Raw genomic sequence first — 20,412 nt, forward strand, 5'->3', positions numbered from 1 at the left:
CTGGCGACGGAGTGACGGCCGCAACCAGGCCGCGCAGTACTGCCGAACATTACAAGTCACACGGACCAGCCGAGGTCACGTTTCTTGTTGCGACAACAATCCGGTCCGCGGGGGCTCCACCGTAGCGTCCACGTTGAAACTGTGCTGTGTCTTGGGCGAGGTCGAGGCTCGCGATGCTTGGCCCCAAACTCTGCCATCGGTGATGCATGTGGCGGTCCTTCACCGAGTGAGACGCAGGGCGTGAGCGGCACAAAACACGGCATTAGTCCGCATCGCGACTTTGCAGAAGCCACACCCGCAGAGGCTCATTGTCCCAACATCATCATTGCCTCAACACTCAAATTTCGTCCGAAGGGATTTGGACGCGTCTACGATCTTCAATTCGACGCGATCGAAGACTCTGCGCCTTGCCCGGTGACGTTGAATAGGGCGATCGAATCGGACCTGGCGGCATCTTACGCAAGCCGGCTTAGTCTTGGAGGCGTGACATCATAGCCGCGTCCAGCAACACCATAATTTGTATGAGACTTGCATCGCGCCGCGGACTGCTCTTTACTCATCATTGACTTGGTTCCTCCTCCTTATCTTAGCCCTGCTCCCTGTTGCTGATCGCGCTGTCGTCTCTTGTCTGTCTCATTTCCATCACCTTCCCATCTGCTCGCGTGTCGTGTTACCCAATTCCGCAGCCTCCCGTCGCAGGCGCATTGGACCTCCCTAGCAGTCACAACAGCCGACTCGTCCTTACACCACCCACACACCTCAGAGCAACACCCGAGGAAACCTACTCGACATGTTGGGACTTTCGTATTGGGTCGTTCCCATCTTCTCCGCAGTAGTATGGACCGCCATGCTTATCACTATGTTGGTCTACTGGGCTGCGACCGGCAAACCTATCTATAGTACAATGAGTGCAGGGCAAACCATTCCTTACATCTCTGGTGAGTCGCATGGCACATACGATCACGCACACATACTAACGGCATCAAGACATTGGTGCGGATTACCTAAAGGCCATGTTCATCGCCATGTCAGCCGTGACCGTTGTCACCTTTGATCTCGCCTTCGTTTTCGAGCGCTGGCTGCGACACACGAACAAACTCGCGCCAAACACGTCCCACTGGCAGAAAATTTACTCCCTGTGCGCCACTGTTGCCGCCATTGTGGGTGCGGCCGGTCTGATACTGCTCACCATTTACGATTGTAAGAATCATAACCGATTGCACAACATCTTCCTGGGTGTGTTCATCATTGGTTACATCGTCTCCGCAATCTTCATTTGCTGGGAGTACCAACGCCTAGGCATTCACTACCGCGAACACTCCATCCTCAGAATCTCCTTCTGGATCAAGCTCTTTTTCATCATCACCGAGTTTTGCCTCGTCGTCGCCTTTGGCATTTGCTCCAAGCAGGATGTCTGGAACGTAGCCGCTGTTCTTGAATGGTGTATTGCCTTCCTCTACTGCTTCTACGTGTTCAGTTTCTTCATCGATTTCCTACCCGCCACACGTACCAAGCACCATCAGTCCAAGCAGACCGAGATGCAAGTGTTTGAGGAAAGCGGCGAGACAGAACGGAACCACACAGGCGATGGCGCTGCGGATAGCCAGCAGTACTACCGTGGCAACTCGCAGATGGCCGGACCCCAGACCAACGGATACACAAATGGATACACAAACGGCAACACCTACACCAATGGTAACTCCAACGGTTATGTATCGCACACCGCAAATGGTTACCCCAAGCCCGCCGTCGACCCATCGCCACTCCCCTCGCGTAATTTCTAGATTCCCTCTGTATACCCTATTTCGTACATGTTTTTTTTTGGCATTGAGCTTTTGGCAGACAGATATACCACTGGCGTTTTTCTTCTTGTTCTCAAATGTACCGCATGGTGACGATTTTGTAATGACGCATGCATGGGGAGTGTCCCAACGGTGGACAAGTGTACGAGTAAATGAAATTTAATATGGCACACAATGAAATAAGACAATAAATACCACGTCGCTGTTCTTACCTTGATATCAACCAGATTGTAGTGAGCTATGCTCACTACAGCTATCCACTTGGAAAACAACATATTGCATACGTCACCTGTCCATATTAAATCACTCGTAGTAGAGAATATGGCCAATTTATCGTTCTGGTATGAACTCTCCGATTATATGTTTCCACGATACAATAGCCCTTTTATGCAGAGGCCGTGTGGTCCTAGTCCAGAACGCCAGATACATGCATGACCATACCCTCTATTGCTGTTCTCAAGTCTGACGGGAACTACTTGTAGTATTTATTGTCCCTATGCCTCTTCTTTTCGTACCTGTCCTCATCGTCATAGTCCTTATCCCTTCTCCGTTTCTTGCGGTCATCGGAATCACGACTCCTACTACGATCTTTTCTATCGCTCTTCCGTTTCGAGTCACGACTTCTGCTGCGGTATCGGTCACGGCGTTTGTCTTTTCGGTCGTCGGGGCTACGGCTACGTTCTCTTCGTTTTTCGCGCCTGCGCTCGCTGTCATAGTCATCCTCCCGCCCTCGATCTCTTTGTTTGTCTCGGCGGCGATCACTATCGTGATAGTCGTCCTTGTCTCGTCGATGGTCCTTGTCTTTTCTTCGTTCGCTATCGTAATCGTCATCTCGTCGACGGTAGCGATCGCGATCATCTCGTTTCTCTCTCCGCTTCTCAAGCCTTCGCTCGTCCTCTTCGCTACCATCGTTGTATTTGCTCCTGCTTCTCGATGCCTTGTCGTCCGGGACCATGCTCTGACTCTCGAGCTTTGCCTTGAGCTCCTCTTCTGTTATGATTTCGCCGGTATGCTTGTTCCGCAACGTAACGGGATTGTAGGTCTGCGCGACCTTCTTCCCTTTGCTTTTCCCACCACTCCATTCACCAAGCTCAACGCCTACGGCAGCCTCCTCCTTTGCGCCTATGCCAAGTAGCGCTGGCCGCCGTTTGATTTCTCTCGGTTTCGCAGCAACGCCGTTCTTGCCAATTTCTTCTCCATCTTTCCAACCCATACCACGAAGCAGCGCCGCGCCGAATCCTTCAATTGGTGTAGCTTCGTAGGCTTCGAGGGTGGGAGCGTCGGGCGCATCGTGGATGTCACTCAAAAACGCTTCTTCTTCTGTTTGTACAGGAATAACAAGGTCGTTATCGGTAGATTTGCCGCTGATCAGCGAATCGAGGGCTTTCTTCTCAAGCCGCTGCTCCTCTGTAAGGTTGTCCAGCTCCACCTCCGTAGGTTCTGGCGCTACAACTTCTGCAGCTCCAGTTTCCTGTGACTCGTCTTTCTTGATAATCGTAAGCCCATATTGCACCTTTGGCTCCTCCGCCTTACTCTCATCGACAGTCACAGTCTGCTGTTGATGATGGGGCGCTTTCGCAAGGTGTTTTCGCCGCGCCTCTGCGCGCCAATCGCGGTTTGGCAGGGCTGGAATGATGCGAGGTCCCTCCTTCTCCTTCTTCCTGTTGGCATCAACCGCGCCGCCCTCTGCTGCGTCCCATCCCGTGATCTCTTGCTGGGTGTTCGAATCTTCCGGTTCGTCATCCCCAAGCAGAAGCTTTTTTTTCTTGGTGTCTTTCTGCGCGGGAGAAGGTTTCAGCCCTGGCTTTGTCTTGAGTGCCCCTAGCGACATCTTGAAGCCGCCCGCTTTGGGGGCGGCCATGATGAACTGATTTTACGTGGCAGCGCGCGCGCGATGCGTTTGTTGTGTCTTTACGGCCGTCGTACGAGGATTCGCAGGATAGAGGGAACTCCGACACGAAAGGCGGTGGCGAACGGCGTGAAGAGTAGAGGAAATTTGGTGATTGCGCTCGTGGGAAATGTTTCATGCGGAAATCTAAAGTCCGCGCGATGATGTCGTCTTGGCGTTAGGCCTCAGCAACATGTGATCGGCAACTTCCGAGTCGCCTTCATTTTGGATTGTAATCTGGACTCTCTTTCAAAGGCTGAATTTTGCGAGGCTGATGATCACAAACAGAAATAACTTTGGCAGTTAAGCCAGAATGTCCGAGATGTCATAGCAAATTCGGATTTGACGGTTCCATCATATCCAATAAGCGAAATATTATACATTCGTTCACCCCTAGGGTAGTTACGCTGATTGTTCGCGACTAGATCTACATATTCCACATGGATATACACTTCTTACGTCTGACTCGACAGTGGCGGGAAAAGCACGCCCTTGTGCGCTGTGCCCAGGTCCACGAATGGAGTTCCGTAGTCTAGATCAGCATCAGGCTTGCAGTATTCAAAGGTTCTCCGATCGTGGTGTACGCCCAACTGGTCTAGTAGTAGGCGTGCCTTGTTGGGCATATACGGCTGTAGCAAGATGCCTGTAATCCGAAGTGCTTCAGCGGCAAGATAGACAATCTTGTCGACATCTTCGCCAGGCTCGCCTGGACCGAAGCCCAGAACCTTGTCCCAGGGTTTTGACATTTGAAAGAACCCATTTGACTTGGCTTTGTCAGTAAAGTGACAATTCAAAAGAAGTCATGGACTTACTCCTCGGACAAACTCAGTGATTCGAAACACAGCGTTACGCGGATCGTAGGCATCAAATAAGGCGTCTACTTGCGAGGCGACCTGGGCGAGAGAATTATTCCGAAACTTGCAGCCTGGTCCTTCCTCCCACTCCTCCGCCGGTCTTCCACCCATACGTTCGACTGCGCCTCTGACGCTCCATCTCTTGCCTCGGGTGACACGAGAAGCTAGATTGCCAAGTTGCTGGCTCAGGAAATTATTGTACAATCCAATGATGCGCAAATTATCGTATTTCATATCGTCCTGTATACCGCCTTCACGAGCCAAGTAAAAGCGCATAACATCCGGTCCAAACCGGTCAAGGGCGTGGAATGGATCGACGACTGTTCCAGTTGACTTGGACATCTTGGACCCACCAAGTGTCAAGTGCGCGTGAGCCAGAATCTTCTTAGGTAGGGGAAGTCCAAGTGCCATAAGGAAGGCTGGCCAGTAAATGCAGTGGAAGCGAACGATGTCTTTACCAATAACATGGCAATCTGCGGGCCAGCCTCCAGCTTGTTCACGGCCCGGTGTCCATGGGTATCCTGCCTTGGTCGCATAGTTCATGAGCGCGTCAAGCCATACGTAAATGGTTTGTGAGTCGTCTCCGGGAACTCGAATACCCCATGTGAGTCGTTCATATGGTCGGGATATAGACAAGTCCTCCAACCCCGATTCAACGGCCTGCACAACCTCCTTCATGCGATGTTCTGGTGTTATCCACCCGGGATTATTCCTGTAAAACTCCAGCAGTTTGTCCTGGAATGCCGAGAGCCGGAAATGGTAGTTGATCTCCGAAGACCATTCGACTTCGCTGCCCGTTTCGATGGATGTCTGCAGGCTGGTCAGCTCAGACGACTACAGTTGACTAGCTAGCTCATACCATAATTTTCCTCCCCGTCGGTGGATCCAGGTATAGTTGTACAGCTGATTGTGGGTAGAAGCATTCGTCAGTGACTGAGTACCACCCCTCATGCTTCTGCTCGTATATGAGACCCTTCTCTTGCAATAGGTACTATCCGCCATCAGTTACCATGACTCTCTACCGACTACTCTGAAGTCTCGTACCCATGCATACTCGACAGCTTCCTTGTGTTCTCTATCCGTCGTCCGGACGAAATAGTCGTTCGCGATCTCGGCTTTCCGTGCAAGTTCCTTGTCCAGGTAAGCAACAATGGTGTAGGCCCGCTATGCGTTTGTGCGTACTCTGAAAATCTCAGCGCCTTTATCGCAAAACAGTTTCGGGTCAATGCCAGCTTTGGCAGCTGCTCGTTGGACCTACTGTAGCATTAGTGCAATACCATTACACTGTTGGGCAAAGCTACCTTCAGGCCATGTTCATCCGTCCCAGTGCATAGCAGTGCTTTCTCTCCTTTGAGCTCGTGCCACCGCTTGGTGACGTCCGCGAGGACCATGGAATATAAGTGGCCGACATGGGGGGCTGCATTGACGTAGAATATCGGTGTGGTGATATAGTAGGGCTTCTCGGACGTCTGAGTGGTGATATGTCGTCGACCGCAGCCGCTACGATTATGGCAAGACGACCAAGCCCATGGTGATCGTCTCGAGAAGTTCGAAAGCGCTCTTCTGAATGCAGGCGCCGTTGAATTGGCTATTCTAGGATGCATACTTTCATGGGCGTCTTACATTGATTCGCGACAATTCCCCGCGCCAAAAGTTGGCGCGAGGCCACGTGTGGCGCTAGCTTAATCAGCCGGCCGTCTAAGCACCTGGGCTGGGCAAGATCTCGCTACATCATGCTACTCCATCACCTTTACGTTGACGTCGCGAGCAGTGGCCGTCGAGAGAACAGCTCTCAAACAGTCTGCGCTCGCTCATTACAATGTAGAAGACACCATGGTGACGATTCTCTCAAGAGAGACTCATCTTGCAAGTGGACGGGCTTCTTAGGCATGGGAAAGAGCTCAGCGTCGTCGGCGGTAGCTTCAGCGCAAGCACATCTGTCATATTCACAGCCCAGCAGACATGCATAATCCGTGATCCGAGATCCGAGAACCCGGAACCCAGCACGCGGCATCCAGTAAGGAGTATGTATGTACGGGCCTCTTTCCAACAATGCACATCGTGTTCGACGGTGGTAAATGCATCCTGCGCGGAAGCAACAGGCAGCCTGCCACCTTCCCAGAAGTATCGGCCTACCCTCCCCAAGCCGACAACTGGAGGGAGTTGACAGGCTAACATTTCATTCTCAGAAGTGGTCCATTTGGCCCTTTCGCAAAACCGCTCGCTGTGTTGTCCTACAACATAACGCCGATAGAGTCCCATCTTGCAGATCATATACTGGGAAAGAGTTGATTTCATCAATGGGCGCAAAACCTGACCCTTCCTATTACGACGATAGCAACCTTGATGTGCGCTTATGTGCGTCATACTGCTCACCCATACCTCTATGGGCGGCTCGTCTGCATGCGAGCCACTGGAACATTCGCCAATACCTCAGCTTTGAGTCCTCTACTAGCTTACCTTGCAAACGGTATTGCTCACTCCAATAACCTGCTCACTCCAGACGGGTGACGCATCATCACTCTGAGGCCGAGCGCACGTAATCCACGCCAAGCCTCCGATTTCTATTGAGGCTATTCAAACCCAAAAGAGGCAATCTCAACACCAGGCCCCCATCCTGACGCCCTCTATCAACAGCAAAGCAATCCCTTGTTCGGTTTTTTGTCAAGAAAATGTATGTGCTTTGTATTCCAGGCGTTGTGCCATCCGGTATGGGAGGCTAGAGGTCTTCTAGGCGCGAGGTATCGGTGAACTACTGAGCCTTTGATGGTCTGGACGAGCTCGTTTGCGTTGTAAAGCCTTGGTATTGGTCTTGACCTACTTCTGTTCAGAGTGATCCCTTGACAAATTCGCATTCACCTGAGTATCCACTACGCTGTTGGACGACACCCATTGACCTTTACTCCACAAGTCTATTGAGCAATGAAGTGGTCTATTCATGCAGTTCGGAATCAGTAGAGAAGCGAAACGCCTCCACTAGATGCCTTTGTATGTCTATGTCATTCGTGTTTAAATACTCCTCTTCTTCCGCACTAATGTCTTTCGTCACCGACTACAACTTTAAGGACCGCTATCAATCATTTGGTCAATAGTCGATCTGCCCCGACCTCCACCATTCATTGCTATCCACGATTGTATAATCCGACACCATGAGACTCAACGCCATCATCGCCTCCGCCATTCTCGCTGCCACCGTTTCCGGTGCCGCTCTACCAGTACCTGTTGCTGACGCTGCTCCCGCCACTATCAACAGGCGTGAGGCTGAAGCTGAAGCTGAAGCTGGGTGGCAACTTCCGGGTCGTCCTTATGGTCTACCTATCGGCGGCAAGCGTGAAGCAGCTCCCGAAGCTGAAGCCAAGGCTGGTTGGAAACTTGAAAGCCGTCCTTATGGTCTACCTATCGAAAGGCGTGAGGTTGATGAGGAGTAAACTTCTCAGTTAACGGTACCTCACCTAGCGCCCATACAGACCACAACGACAATCAGTTCTATTACATCGATGAGACCATCTCATTATTTCACTTCAGAACACTCGACGCACACTTGATCATTCGCAAGCCACATACACGCATTTCTACACTTGCGATTCGGTCATCAACTACTACGCGACGAGCCTCGTACAGTTATCTCCAATGCTCTACACAATGTTGTCTCTACTACAAGCATGTCTCAGTATTGGAACACAGACAGAGCGTGACCGGTTTCTCGCCTCTTGGGTTACATTTCCTGTATCGAACTATATGTACCCACCCTAGGAGGACAGCTGGTCTATTTTTGAATTCCTACTATATAAAATCGATCGAACGATATCGCACTGTTCAGTTATATCGCTAGTCCCATTAATTTAATCACGATTTTATTTGACAAAAAATACTTCCACGCTGCTTTCGTACACCTCCTACCACTACTGCTGTAATACATATTTCGTATTCCTCGAGAGCACTGCTAGTAATTATGCTCCTATTATCGATCGACACGGGGGCATTTTTTCAGTTTAACGGCACATTTTACCCTCAAAAAGAGATTGCTAGGTTGTTCTATTGCAACTGCTATTCGTCTGCCACCTCATCCCCAGCTAACCATCAGTCATTTTCCTCTCAAAAAGTAGTCAACAAGCGTTACTATCGTGACGACATCGATTCCCACGCCCATGGACCATCAATTCAGTCCCATCTATCAGTTTACATTCATGTCACGATTCACAGGCGATTTTGACAGCTGTCGGTACGATGTTGCCCCGCAACATACATCGTCGTGGTGAAGGAAGTGCACCTATGTAGGTAGCCTAGTTCATTCATATGTCCGTGATCACCCAGACTCTCCAAGTGAGAGGTCACGGTATCAAAGTAATGGGCCCCAGGGATGGAACTGTGCGACAATGATGCAGAAGACAGGATTTGTACTATCAAACTTTCAGGTTAGTACGCGAATCGGAGACTGCGCGATATGACTAGACCTCTAATTTGCTGACAGATGACTCGAGAGTAATACAAGCTTGGATGAGAATTCGAAGCTGAAGATTGTCTTGAGTTAGTCTACGACTTCATTTGCAATCATCAATTTTTCATTTAGCTTCTAATATGTTGGTACGTTGGTGTGTCGCATATCTGCTCCTGGTAACTTCAAAGAGAAGCGCATGATGCCACACAAATACATACTAGAGTTTCGAAGACCGAAAAAGACCCAGACTATTGTACCACCGATCCTCCATGCCTTCGGTAACGACTGTTTACCACTGGAACATTGCAATATCGAACGTCTGTCACATTCACAACTTAACCACCTTGGGAAACAAAAACCTATCTAGTGCATTTCATAGAACACCCTCTTGGAGGATACTTTTTATTACCCCCATCGTGTTTTTTGCTTAGCATATCACATATTGGATATCGTTTCGAGGGAGGGTGACGGCTGTTCATGCGGGAAATCATGCGAACGGATCATGCGTGACATGTACTTTAGGCCTTAAGACGTGTGTTAGTAATAACCTGATTTTGAATGTGAATCCAGAGTAATAGTGGATAATTAATCGTTATTTATGGGCATATTGACGGAGATTATGGTTGACGTGTTTAGGGGCGACGTGGTTTTGTGATGGGGCTGCGTCGGCCGGGAGTGTACAACGCACACCGCCGGCTGGCCCCCGAGTGTCACATCGGAAACCGAGTGTTTCGAACTGACCGGGAAGCGCAAACGTTTCGGAGAGCGGTGATGAATTGTTAGCCTTACGTGGACACAGAAGGGGTATATCGTATAATGTTCATCGTATTCATGGATAGTGCCATAGTTTTCCTCCACCTTTCCGCCCCACTCCTACACCCATCTCGCTCGACCTCGACGTAACGACAGCTTTTGATCAACAACATAATACCACCCTAGTCAATAAATGATTGTTGCAAGACTCTCAGGTTCGAGCACATAACAATGCAAAACCTCAAACATTACCAAGTCCAAGCCAAAAATAGCCAACAACGTTCCATGCCTTGCGGCCTCGTTCACCGTTCCAAGTCTTTAGATGTATGTAGTAATAAAAATAAACGTATGCTATCTCCAAAAGATTAGGAGAAGACATCAAGAACAGTAACATGCGGCGTGTAGCAAACAGTGTCAACAGAAAGGGTATAATAGCGGGTCATGATCGAACTGAGGAAGAGGAGATTGCGCAAAATCAGTAAAGGACAGATAAAACGCTCGCTTGCTAGACAAAAAGAGACACAAAAGAAAAGAAAAGACGAGGTACACCTTGCTGTGGCGATCACATATTGGCGCCGTTGACGTTGACTTCGTAGCCGTCGCTCTTAGCCTTCAAGGCCTTGGCCAACATGAGCTCGCGCATCCAGTCGATCCTCTGGTCTTTGGTGGTCACGGCAAAGTGTTGCACCTTGCCGTTCGGCATAACCTTCTTGACATCGCCCTTTCCAGGCGCGGCAGGTACAAGCTGAAACTCGAACGCAGGAGTGGAAGCGGAAGTCTTCTCCTTGTGATGACCCGAAGAGAGTTTCAGAGCCTTGAACTTGGCAGAGAGCTTGTTGGAAGCGAGCGATGAGCATGCTATGGCATAATCATCCACATCAATAGTCTGTAACGCGGAGGATGATGGTAGCTCGTTAGGGTGCATAGCCAGCATTGTGCCCTGGAGGCGGAAGTGGTGGTCTTGCCATTCGTGACGCAGAAGCTTGGTACGTCGCTTCTTCATCCAGCCGTGGTGGTTCACACCCTTGTACACGAAGCCTCCCTTGTGCAGGGGCGCAACAGTGTCGCCAGCTTCGCTGTCGAACGGCTTAGTAGCTTTGAGTGGCGACGAGCTAGCGCTGTCACTAGTGCTGACGGAGTCGTCGAAGATGGTCTCCCGCAGGGTGTCGTCGTCTGAATGAGCCGTTGGGCTGAACACGCGGTCTTCAGCAAGCACCGGCATAGGCAACGAAGGGCGTCGGCGGTCATGACGCGATCCAGCCCTTTGGATTTGGGGTTGGTATTGCATGTTCGGAGGCACGGACTGGCTTGTGTCACGACTAAGTGGCTCGGGTTGCACAGCAGTCACAGGGACGTCCATCTCGGAGAACGGCGTACCGAACCGGTAGACGCCACCCGGTGATGCTGTCCTACATGGCGAGAAAGCGGTGTCGGGAGCGAGGTACTGGTGTGTTGGGATTCCATTGCGTGGGTTACCAACGGGCTGGGCGGACATTGAACGTGCTGGGGGAATTGTCAATTTGGGAAGGCTCTTGAGGTTCGAGTGGGGAGCTGGCATAAACTCTGGTGGATGCAGAGCTGGAGTTGAAGGTGTCTGACTGAAAGGATCGAAAGACTTTGTGGTATGCGCCGATGTAGATGCGGAAAAGGCTGAAACCTGCGGGTAGTGCTGTTGCTGTGGTATCACCAGGAAAGGACGAGGTGGGTATGATTCTGTAGGTGGGGTTGGAGGAGCCTCGATTGGCGTAGCGCTGACAAAGGGCTGCTGTTGACCCTGTAGGGTAAGGAATTGTCGCACGTTGTCTTGCGGGTCGCGTTGCTCGAACTTTTGTAAGTCTTGGAGAGTAAAGTCAGGTAGCTGGCCAGGCCCCAACACATCGGATGATGCTACCACGGACGGTACCACAACCGAAGGAGTAGCTTCTGAGTTAGGGCGGTGAACATTCTCAACAGCGTGCGATGCCGTCTGAGGGTTGCCCGGGTCGCCAGCAATGAAGATATGACCACCCTTCTCGGGAGAAATCGGAAAGCCGTGTTCCTGCTGAAGTCTGGCAAGCTGCCTCTGTTGCTTTCTCCATTTAGCGCATCGCTCACCCTTTGCGCATACGTGCGGCTTAGGCAGCAGTTGTTCGATCGCTACGATGGAGACGGAATGCGCAGGAGTGATGACATCGTCTGTCAAATGACGCCCTCGCGACTTGTCGCGTCGACTAGCCTTTCGGCCCTTGCTCTTGGACCTGTTCCTTGCCTCTGTACATGGCCGCTCAATATCCTCGAACGGAGTTGGAATGGCTGCTGGAGCAGTTGGCGACATCAGGCCGTCCGCGGTGCGCAGCGAGTCGATCTGGTTCCACAATTGATGTCTCTTGCCGAAGGACTGGATTTCCAACTCCTTTAGATCGTCGAATTGCAAATCTAGCAAAACGGCACCTGAGATGTCGTGCTGGATGAACTTGTCAATTACGTCGTCTTCGAAGCCGTTTTGATACATCCAGGTAGCTACGTCTTTGGAAGTCCAGGCACGCACTTCAGCATTGTCCAAGTGGGCAACGGCTAGAGCGATGTTGTTGTACTCTCTTTGAGGGACAATGGTTTCTGGAGTAGCTTCTCGGAACGAGGTTGGATGACGGAGTGGAGTTTCTTTTGGCAGTAAAGGCGACATTTGCATTACTTGGACGTCGTCGTGTAGAAAGTCGTTGGATGATACAGAAGCACGGAAGAGGTGTGGCCCTTTAGGACCCTCTACTGACTTTCGCTCCGGCCAATAGGCAAACTGTGGCCGTACCTCTTCCCCAGGAGTCTGTACTTCCTCGAACGTCGATATTGTTGTTTGACTTCGCCTGTTGTCGCTCTGTGTGGGGTTAGTGCCGCATATGCGGTCGGGCCAGGGAAAACATACGGACGAGCCACTGAACTCCTCGAATTCGCTAGAATCATCTTCGATGTCTGTATACGCGACACTGATATGAGAAAGTGGACGTTCTAGCGATGACCGGACCGTTAGAGCGCTGGAAAAGAACGACTGCGCCTTTCCTCGTTCGAACATTTCCACGCCCGGCTCCAGCGGGGTGATGGGTGTCATGGCCTGCTGATGGAGATGTTAAAATCGCGTGTGGAGCGAGGCGTGAAGTTTATCTTACCATGATCACGGGTTTGCAGTGTGGACGCTCTGTAGTCGGGAATACGGTTGTTCGGAAGACTGCTAACAACTATTCCGAGCGAATGTCGCGAGCATGGCACACACACGGTAACAGCACAACGATCGAAAACGGAGAAAGGGACCCTTCGGGTGGAGAGCGCTTGAGAGTCTTTTGTAGAGGCTGCTTGGGCGCCGTTGACGGTGGGGGTATGTGGTTCGAGGGTATCACATTGGAGCTTGCTGCACGAGACAGCGCATGCCTGCTTAAGCCGGCCACTGAGGCATTGGGGCTGTCGAGAGACACCGCTCTTCGGCCAATGTGAATCCGGGCCTTTCCCGCCCGCATGCTGGTCGCGGTTTAGGCTGGCGCTTAGACTCGAGCGTTGAGAGGGCGTGAGAGGGCGCCCATTCGCTCGAGTGCAGATTGGCTTGCGGGCTAATTGTGCTCGATGGGGACACTTAAATGCCATTAATATCTCGCTGCTGCTGCAGCGCAGGCCAGACGCATGAAAAGGCCAGGGTCGCCGCGGGTCCACTCAGGATCAGGGTCGACGGCAGCGGATCGTGTGGCCGCTTGTCGAGGGCAGATGCGACGAAGATCTGAGCTGGCCATGCCGTGCACGCGTGCTGTTGGCCGCTTCGTTGTTCCTGCGCCGCCCCAGAGTACGTACCTCGGGGCTACTTTCCTCCAGTCGCATCGCCAGCGCCACCATGGCCACGGTCAAGTGACGGGTGCAATGGCCCCTCGAGTGACCTGTCGACCTCGCTGTGCTGTGTCGGTGAAGCTTCGGTTCGGGGCGTTCCAAGGCTGTGGCTGGTTGAGGTCACTAACCGACAGCCTCATCAGCGATATGCAGCAAGCGATATTGGCACAAACATATCACATGCGGTTGCGTTCCGTGCTCGACGGCTGCGTGCAGCCCGGCAAGCCACCGACGACTCGCGCACGCCGGGCCTTGTCGTCATCGCTATAATCGCGGATCCGAAGCTTTCATGCTCGCCGGACCTACCTCGATGTCTTTTGCCTTGTCGTGCGACCTGGGCTGGCTGGCACAAATTCCGATAGCGGGCACCGTCTTGACTCATTTCACAAGCGTCCCACCGGCTCTCTGCTACCGTTGTGATGCCATGGCAGACCGCTGCTCCGACCGTTGCATACTACCCATCTAGCCCACCGACGGCTCTCTCTCGTGACGGCTCGCCATGGGACCCTCATCAACATGCCGACCAACGGTCGCTCAGAAAGCTCCTACACCACGAGCCCGTGACCGCAAAGTCCTGCGGCCAGCCGCGTCTTTTGTCTCTTGTGTGTCCCATCATTACGATGGTCTCGCGGAAGCGTGGTTGTGCAAAGCGAATCAGCGTGCGAAGACGGCTTCCCACGACCGGACTACTAGACCGCAACTTGTGCAAGCATGGTCCCGAGCAACTTGAACAAACCGCGCCAAGCTGAACAGAATTTCCGTTTCTTGTGCTACACGCTGCATAGTTCGTGAAATTCCAGCAGGACGGCAACCGGTCCACATTTGCATGCATTACGAAGAGTCACACTGCTCTGGTGAGCTTCTGGCTTTTTTTCAAAGTTCTGCCTATGGCGCGGAAGATTTGTTTAGTTTACTATTCACTGCGGTTCCAAGTAAAGACCAGGAAGCGAGCGTAGAGGTTGTTGAGTCGTGTCCATTAGCCAGATCCGTCGTCTCAATCTATCTCGCTCCATCCACCACCTTGAGCGTCCAACAGGATGCACACATACATGGCAGCATCATTTCCAAATACCGGGGAAGAAAAGCGGCTTGTAGCGGGAACATGGCCATGAGGCATGAATCCGCATTGTCAGGTGAGCCATCCTGCGAAGCCCTGGCATCCGAGGAGGTACCTGGTTACTCGAGGGCCATTCGTGGACTACCAAGTATTGATTGCAATTGTCGGTAACCAATCGTGTGTGTTGCAGACGGTATCACATCCCGAAAGGGCCTCGGTTCACATTTCGTGCAGGCATGCAGTACGCCCACTAATTATGGGCATTTGCTCGACGTTGAGGAAACAATTAAGGGCCTATGTTTAGCACCGGCCCTTCCCTGTTGCCCACCGAGCTCTCCGAGCCGGTGGCTTGCCCCGCAGTGTAAGCTAGCACGCTGCATGTTGTCATTGGGCACAAGGACTCGCTAGGAAAAGCTTGTCCTGCAAATTCCAACCCCATTGATATGCACAAGCGACTTGATTCGCGTGGGAGTGCATGCTGACTGGATGCCACAGCCTGTCGTGCTGTGCCAACTCGCCGCGTTACTCGAAGGCTCACCCACTCGACTTGCCCCCTCCCGCGTAGCTCGGGAAAACACCATCAACCGACCTGCCGTGTTTGGTCGACAATGCGGTCTACGTTTTCGTTCGCGTAGCTACTAGCTGGTCAAGTCCCGCTGTGGAAATGATCGCGACAGTGTGGACGCGAATTGGGCCGCCTCGAGCCTGCGTGACCCCATCCTCAGTGCCCGAACGTTCTGGCTCAATGTAGCACAAGCGAATAGACGTGAACAACAGCCGCATCGCGCGGTACCACGAGTCACTGTACATTCCTCGGGGTCGACACGAGGATAGGTACCGACACACGACGTATACGGGCCTTGCAGATGCCATGCTATCATGTGCGTACAGACTTGGCACGCTGCAGTCCGGATCTGCGCATCTGCACAAGGCCACCAACAACGTCCGGGCCGGCCACTTATCGCAACCGCTGCATGTGTTTCCTAGGTCCTTTCTGGATGCAGCTCGATAGTGCCCCGCAAGGAGGTTGGGTCAAGAGGGGGATCAAGGCACACGGCCCCAGTCAGCGAAAACTCTCAAGGCGACATGGTCCTATGCTGCCAGTACTAAATGGGTCATTTAACTTGCCAAAGTCGTTGCGGGGACCAGTAAGCCGATCGATAGCCGTGGAGAGATGCGCGCTAAGCACTGCAAGTTGAGCTTAGCGCGGCGGGTAAGAGAGCCCCAAAATAGCAAGGAGCACAGAATGACCCCAAATGTCGACATCGGGCTGCACGCCAGAGACTAGTCGTCCAATCAACAGGCCGTGTCGACATGCTGCACGGCGTTCGCATCTCCCTCCCGTTGGACGACCACCTGGCCAGATAGCAGCGTCTCCAAGAATAGATTCAGCAATATTTGTGAACAAATCTGCCGTTCGTGGTAGATATAAGGTACTTGTCTCTCACTAATACATCTCCACGCAACAGGTAGACCGCATAATTTGGTTCCGCTCCTTCCTTCACCTCAAGCCCGCTGGTCAGGCTTTGAATACCCATCTTTAATTACGAGCAGCCCGGTCGAGCCCTGCCATCCTGTCCCTTACGAATCGTCCCGTCGCGCGTTAGTCGTTATTGTCGCATTGTTTACTGGCTTTCCTCATATACCACCGCTCTGGGTACATCAAGCGTCCATGTCCTCCTCGTCCGCTCCCCCATCCGCTACCAAACAGTCCTCAACCATGGTAGGGACCGCAAATGCTGCCAACGCAGCAAAACAACAAGCTGCAGCAAAAATGCACCGTCGTTCACGATCAGGTAAGGACCACCCTTTCCATGTGCATGCAGGGATCCCGCGCATGGACAATCGACTAACGGGAGCTCTGCAGGGTGCTTCACATGTCGCCTGCGACGGAAGAAGTGTGATGAAGGAAAACCATCTTGCCGTGCCTGCAAACACCTTGGTCTCAAGTGCGAATACAAGAGGCCAATGTGGTGGAGTAACAATGAGCAAAGGCGAACACAAAAAGAAGTCATCAAAAACATCATCAAGCGCACCAAGCTCAACGAGAAGACAGCACAGAGCGGCGCCATGGGCACCAACACACCACCAAGCCTTTGCCATTCAATGCAAACCGCCGACACATTTTCGGACGGCGTCAGCTGCACCCGGGCACCCTCTGTCGACTCCCAAAACTCGCTGGACTACAACTTCAACCCTCCCGTTGCATCCGACTTTTACAACTCGACAATGCCTCCCCCAATGTTCGCCCCAGCCTTCGCCCACCCAGGTCACTATGTGCCCTACGACATTGATATCAAGACCGAGAGCCAAATGTTCATCAACGACATCCCAACCCGTCGCGATTCCACACTATCATCTTACAGTCACTACCAAACCCCACCAGCTGCTGGCAACATGTACCCTTCCGATGACTGGATACAGAAGGACTACTTTGAGCGCCGCGCGTCCTACATCGAGGAGCCTCTCGAATTCCCCATCTTTGATTACACCACCGGTGGTACTTTCAGCCCGTCTCACCAGCCGTCCATTCAGGTCGAAGACTGCGATCGCCACCTTCTCAGCCATTTCCTCGAAAACATCATGCCCACAGCCTTTCCAGTCCTCGAGACAAATCAACCCGGCGCAGCACAACGCGATGTCATCATACCCGCGCTTGAGTCTAACAAAGCCTATCTGCACTGCTGTATGAGCATATCCGCGCTACACATGAAGACGACCCAGAACCTTGTGGGAGAACAGATCGACCAGGACATCCAGCGACATCGCGGTGAAACAGTCCAGCAGCTTACTGCGGCGCTCTACAGTGACAGCCAGCATGGCCAAACTCTTGAGGCCGCGCTTGGTATGATCTTTTTCCAGTGCTCAGTTGGCCGCTTCAACGACGGCCTCATGGATATCCCATGGCATGGCCATTTTGAAGCAGTTCAGAACCTTGTCCACAGGCTCGAGCTCCCTGCGCAGATGATTGCGATGAATGGACAAGCACATGCTCAGCCTCCATTCAACATGACACTAGCTTCTTGGATCGACATTCTCGGTGCTACTATGCTGGGCAGGACACCTTCTTTCGCTGACACTTACCGCGAGAAGCTTATCGCCGACGCTTCTTCTGGCCTTGCCGAACTCATGGGCTGCGAAGACCGGATCATGTATCTGATTTCAGAGATTGCTTGTCTCGAGGCGCTAAAGAACGAGAATATGGACGTCGTGCAGCTCTGCGCGCACATCAAGCTCCTCGGTGAGCAAATCAGTTTGACTGAGCCTCCTCAGGGATCCCTCAACAGCGCCTACACGTCTACCGGGGAAATTCTTCCTAGGCAGCTTCGCCGCAACATGACCGCAGTCTACCGTTTAGCCGCCCGCATCTACTTGTGCAGCCTGGTGCCGGACTTTGACCGCACATCGCCCACATTCGTCAACCTAGTCAGCGCTCTCTGCAAGGCTATGGAGTACATTCCTGCTGGTCCCGATGGATTCGACCGATCGCTCGTATGGCCACTTTTAGTCGCTGGCTCAATCTCAGTGCAGCAATCAGGATTCCGCAGCATGTTTGCGGAGCGCTCAGCCCTTTTGGGCGAAGCTGCAAACTTTGGCTCTTACGGAAGAGTCAAGAACCTCCTTGAGGAGGTATGGCGGGTCAACGACGACAACCTTGCGAAAGGCGACACACGGAGTGTCCACTGGCGGGACATGATGCGACAGAAAAACTGGGACTTTTTGCTCATCTAAAAAGCCCGGATTTTCTGCTGGTACGCATCCTGGTCTGTTGTCTCTCTTCGCAAACTACACTCTCTCTGTGTCTGATGTCCGCCATGCCTCTTCTTGGGATGACACGAAAAGCGTTTTGCTTGTTTCTTTACACATATATTTTCTTCACCACGATACCCACTTTTGTAATTCGGCTACCATTGGCTCAACGAGAGCGAGGTGGCATTTGTAGGGCGTAGCAGCATCAATTGGATGGCGTTGGAAGGGACTTTACGGCTGACGATATCACGGTAGAACTCGGGGCCTACTTGCCCTGGGAGGTCGCGTGTGGGAAGGGGCACAGAAGGTGCAAGGGAAGCTAGCGCAGCACCCAGGCGCCTACATGTATAGTAGAGTTGTATGGGGTTCAAGTGCGAGCGCCCATAGATGGAGGGGGAATGAATGAAGATGAAACAAGCGTATCGCTCACGGCTGCAAAGCATCGATTGTGCATATGTGAAGATGATTGGCTGCCACAGTTGGAGAGGGAAAACTGACATAGCCCCAGGTGTGGCGCGACAGCTGCTCGTGCCCGTTGCTGAAGAGATGCCATTCTAATTTTAGCGAGGAACATGGGGCGGACTGCGAAGCTGCACGTCGACGCGTACAGCAACAGACGACCAGCACGACGACGTTTCCAGATCGCCATCGAAGTCGGAAGAAGGTAGCGGTGGGTGCATCTAGCCTCTGTCTCGACTGCATCGCGTCCCACGCCGTCGAATACGGGCCCGTCCATGACTATCATTTTGCCGTTGCCGTTATTAACACCCAGACTCGTATTCCGCCCCCACCTATTTGTATAGTCGTACTGTACCGTTCCGCCTGCATCGCGCTCTCGACGTCCAAACTCCACCTTTCCCAATGGCGGCTCCAGCCACGGTTCCCTTTACCTCTGTCGACACCACGACGCGGCAGCCAGCTCAGGATGAGGTCGAGTCGCCGAGCATCTCGAGCACTAATGCGCTTGCCCGCTACGAATACGAGGCGGGCCATGGCGATACCACAACCGGCACCAAGATCCTGATGGTCGAGTGGGAGGACGACGACACAACGCGGGGAGTGCGGGGAGACTGGCACATATCGTGGGACGGCAGCACGCGTGTTCTGCCCGCCAACGACCAGCCTGCCAACGACGTGAACCGCATGTATTTCCTGCTGCCCCCGGGTGTCGCGGTACCTACAAGCGTTACACTCACGCTACGACCACACGACGCTAGTATATCGCCTGTGGTCTGGCACACAAATCCTCTGCCCGCCTTGTTCCCTCCTGAATTGGGAGCATCCGCGCGTGCGGCAGGCAAGAAGGGCGTCTTGCACACCATCTGGGCCAAGAAGAGGCTGCAGGTGCTGCAGAAAGAAATTGAAGCCGAATCGCGTAACAATATCGAAGGCGTTGGTCTGCTCATGGTGGTGCAGGAGAAGGAATGGATCGAATCAACGTTTGGCGTAAACGCCAAACCAGCGGGTCTCAGTATCTCGCTGGGCGAGGCCACGTTGGCCCCAATGAAGGGCCCAGCCAGTCCACGATCACCAGGTGGAGGACGGCTGATGGACAAGCTGGCTGGCCTGCGACTAGGTACGAGCGACAAGGATCTCACACCCACCAGCAGCGCGCCAGGCTTCTCAAATCCCCTCTCGCCCGAGTCGTCGGATATCGCCATTAGTTCATTTTCCGTCTTCAAAGGAGCAAACCCGTCGGCACTTGCCGCGAGACCTCCACAGCAGCCACAGTCTCAATCAGCTGCGCCGCCTCGCAGGGTTGCTGCACAAGCCCCTCCGCAGTTCATTACAGAACAACAAGGCGGTAGTATCATGGGCTCTTTGAACGCTCTGTCTAACTCTGCGCCTGTCTTTCAATCACGAGGCTCATCTGGACCTGCAGACGAGGATGACAAGGATGATGGGCTCTTCGCTCTACCTATAAGTCCGAGAAGTCCTGAAGTGGGGAAAAGCCCATTTTCTTTTGCAGTAAACGAGACAGCGCCTTTCTTGAAGGAGGAGAGTGCTGTTTGATACGGTCGTAGATG

General features: G+C 52.7%; 6 protein-coding genes across 6 annotated transcripts; 3 read left to right on the top strand and 3 right to left on the bottom strand.

The window, feature by feature from the left end:
- Positions 1–790: 790 nt before the first annotated feature.
- ACET3X_008359 (uncharacterized protein) lies at positions 791–1,784 on the top strand (the record flags this gene model as incomplete). The annotated part of the gene is made up of 2 exons (XM_069454523.1): positions 791–938; positions 988–1,784. 2 exons carry the CDS (start codon positions 791–793, stop codon positions 1,782–1,784), a joined length of 945 nt encoding a protein of 314 aa, XP_069303961.1.
- A 490-nt stretch (positions 1,785–2,274) lies between these two features.
- Positions 2,275–3,663, bottom strand: ACET3X_008360 (uncharacterized protein; the record flags this gene model as incomplete). Its single annotated transcript, XM_069454524.1, has 1 exon — positions 2,275–3,663. The coding sequence occupies one exon, from the start codon at positions 3,661–3,663 to the stop codon at positions 2,275–2,277; it is 1,389 nt and encodes a 462-aa protein (XP_069303962.1).
- A 482-nt stretch (positions 3,664–4,145) lies between these two features.
- Positions 4,146–5,935, bottom strand: ACET3X_008361 (uncharacterized protein; the record flags this gene model as incomplete). Its single annotated transcript, XM_069454525.1, has 6 exons — positions 4,146–4,454; positions 4,503–5,354; positions 5,404–5,535; positions 5,589–5,675; positions 5,727–5,798; positions 5,846–5,935. 6 exons carry the CDS (start codon positions 5,933–5,935, stop codon positions 4,146–4,148), a joined length of 1,542 nt encoding a protein of 513 aa, XP_069303963.1.
- Positions 5,936–9,803: 3,868 nt separating this feature from the next.
- ACET3X_008362 (uncharacterized protein) lies at positions 9,804–13,095 on the bottom strand. Its single transcript, XM_069454526.1, has 3 exons — positions 12,876–13,095; positions 12,635–12,823; positions 9,804–12,586 (listed from the first exon to the last, which is right to left on the bottom strand). Exons 1-3 carry the CDS (start codon positions 12,876–12,878, stop codon positions 10,298–10,300), a joined length of 2,481 nt encoding a protein of 826 aa, XP_069303964.1. The 5' UTR covers positions 12,879–13,095; the 3' UTR covers positions 9,804–10,297.
- Positions 13,096–16,355: 3,260 nt separating this feature from the next.
- Positions 16,356–18,367, top strand: ACET3X_008363 (uncharacterized protein; the record flags this gene model as incomplete). The annotated part of the gene is made up of 2 exons (XM_069454528.1): positions 16,356–16,431; positions 16,503–18,367. 2 exons carry the CDS (start codon positions 16,356–16,358, stop codon positions 18,365–18,367), a joined length of 1,941 nt encoding a protein of 646 aa, XP_069303965.1.
- An 879-nt stretch (positions 18,368–19,246) lies between these two features.
- On the top strand, positions 19,247–20,398 carry ACET3X_008364 (uncharacterized protein; the record flags this gene model as incomplete). Its single annotated transcript, XM_069454529.1, has 1 exon — positions 19,247–20,398. The coding sequence occupies one exon, from the start codon at positions 19,247–19,249 to the stop codon at positions 20,396–20,398; it is 1,152 nt and encodes a 383-aa protein (XP_069303966.1).
- Between the last annotated feature and the right edge of the window lie 14 nt (positions 20,399–20,412).

This window comes from Alternaria dauci, chromosome 8 (genome assembly GCF_042100115.1).
Source record: "Alternaria dauci strain A2016 chromosome 8, whole genome shotgun sequence".
NCBI classification, from domain to species: Eukaryota; Fungi; Ascomycota; class Dothideomycetes; order Pleosporales; family Pleosporaceae; genus Alternaria; species Alternaria dauci.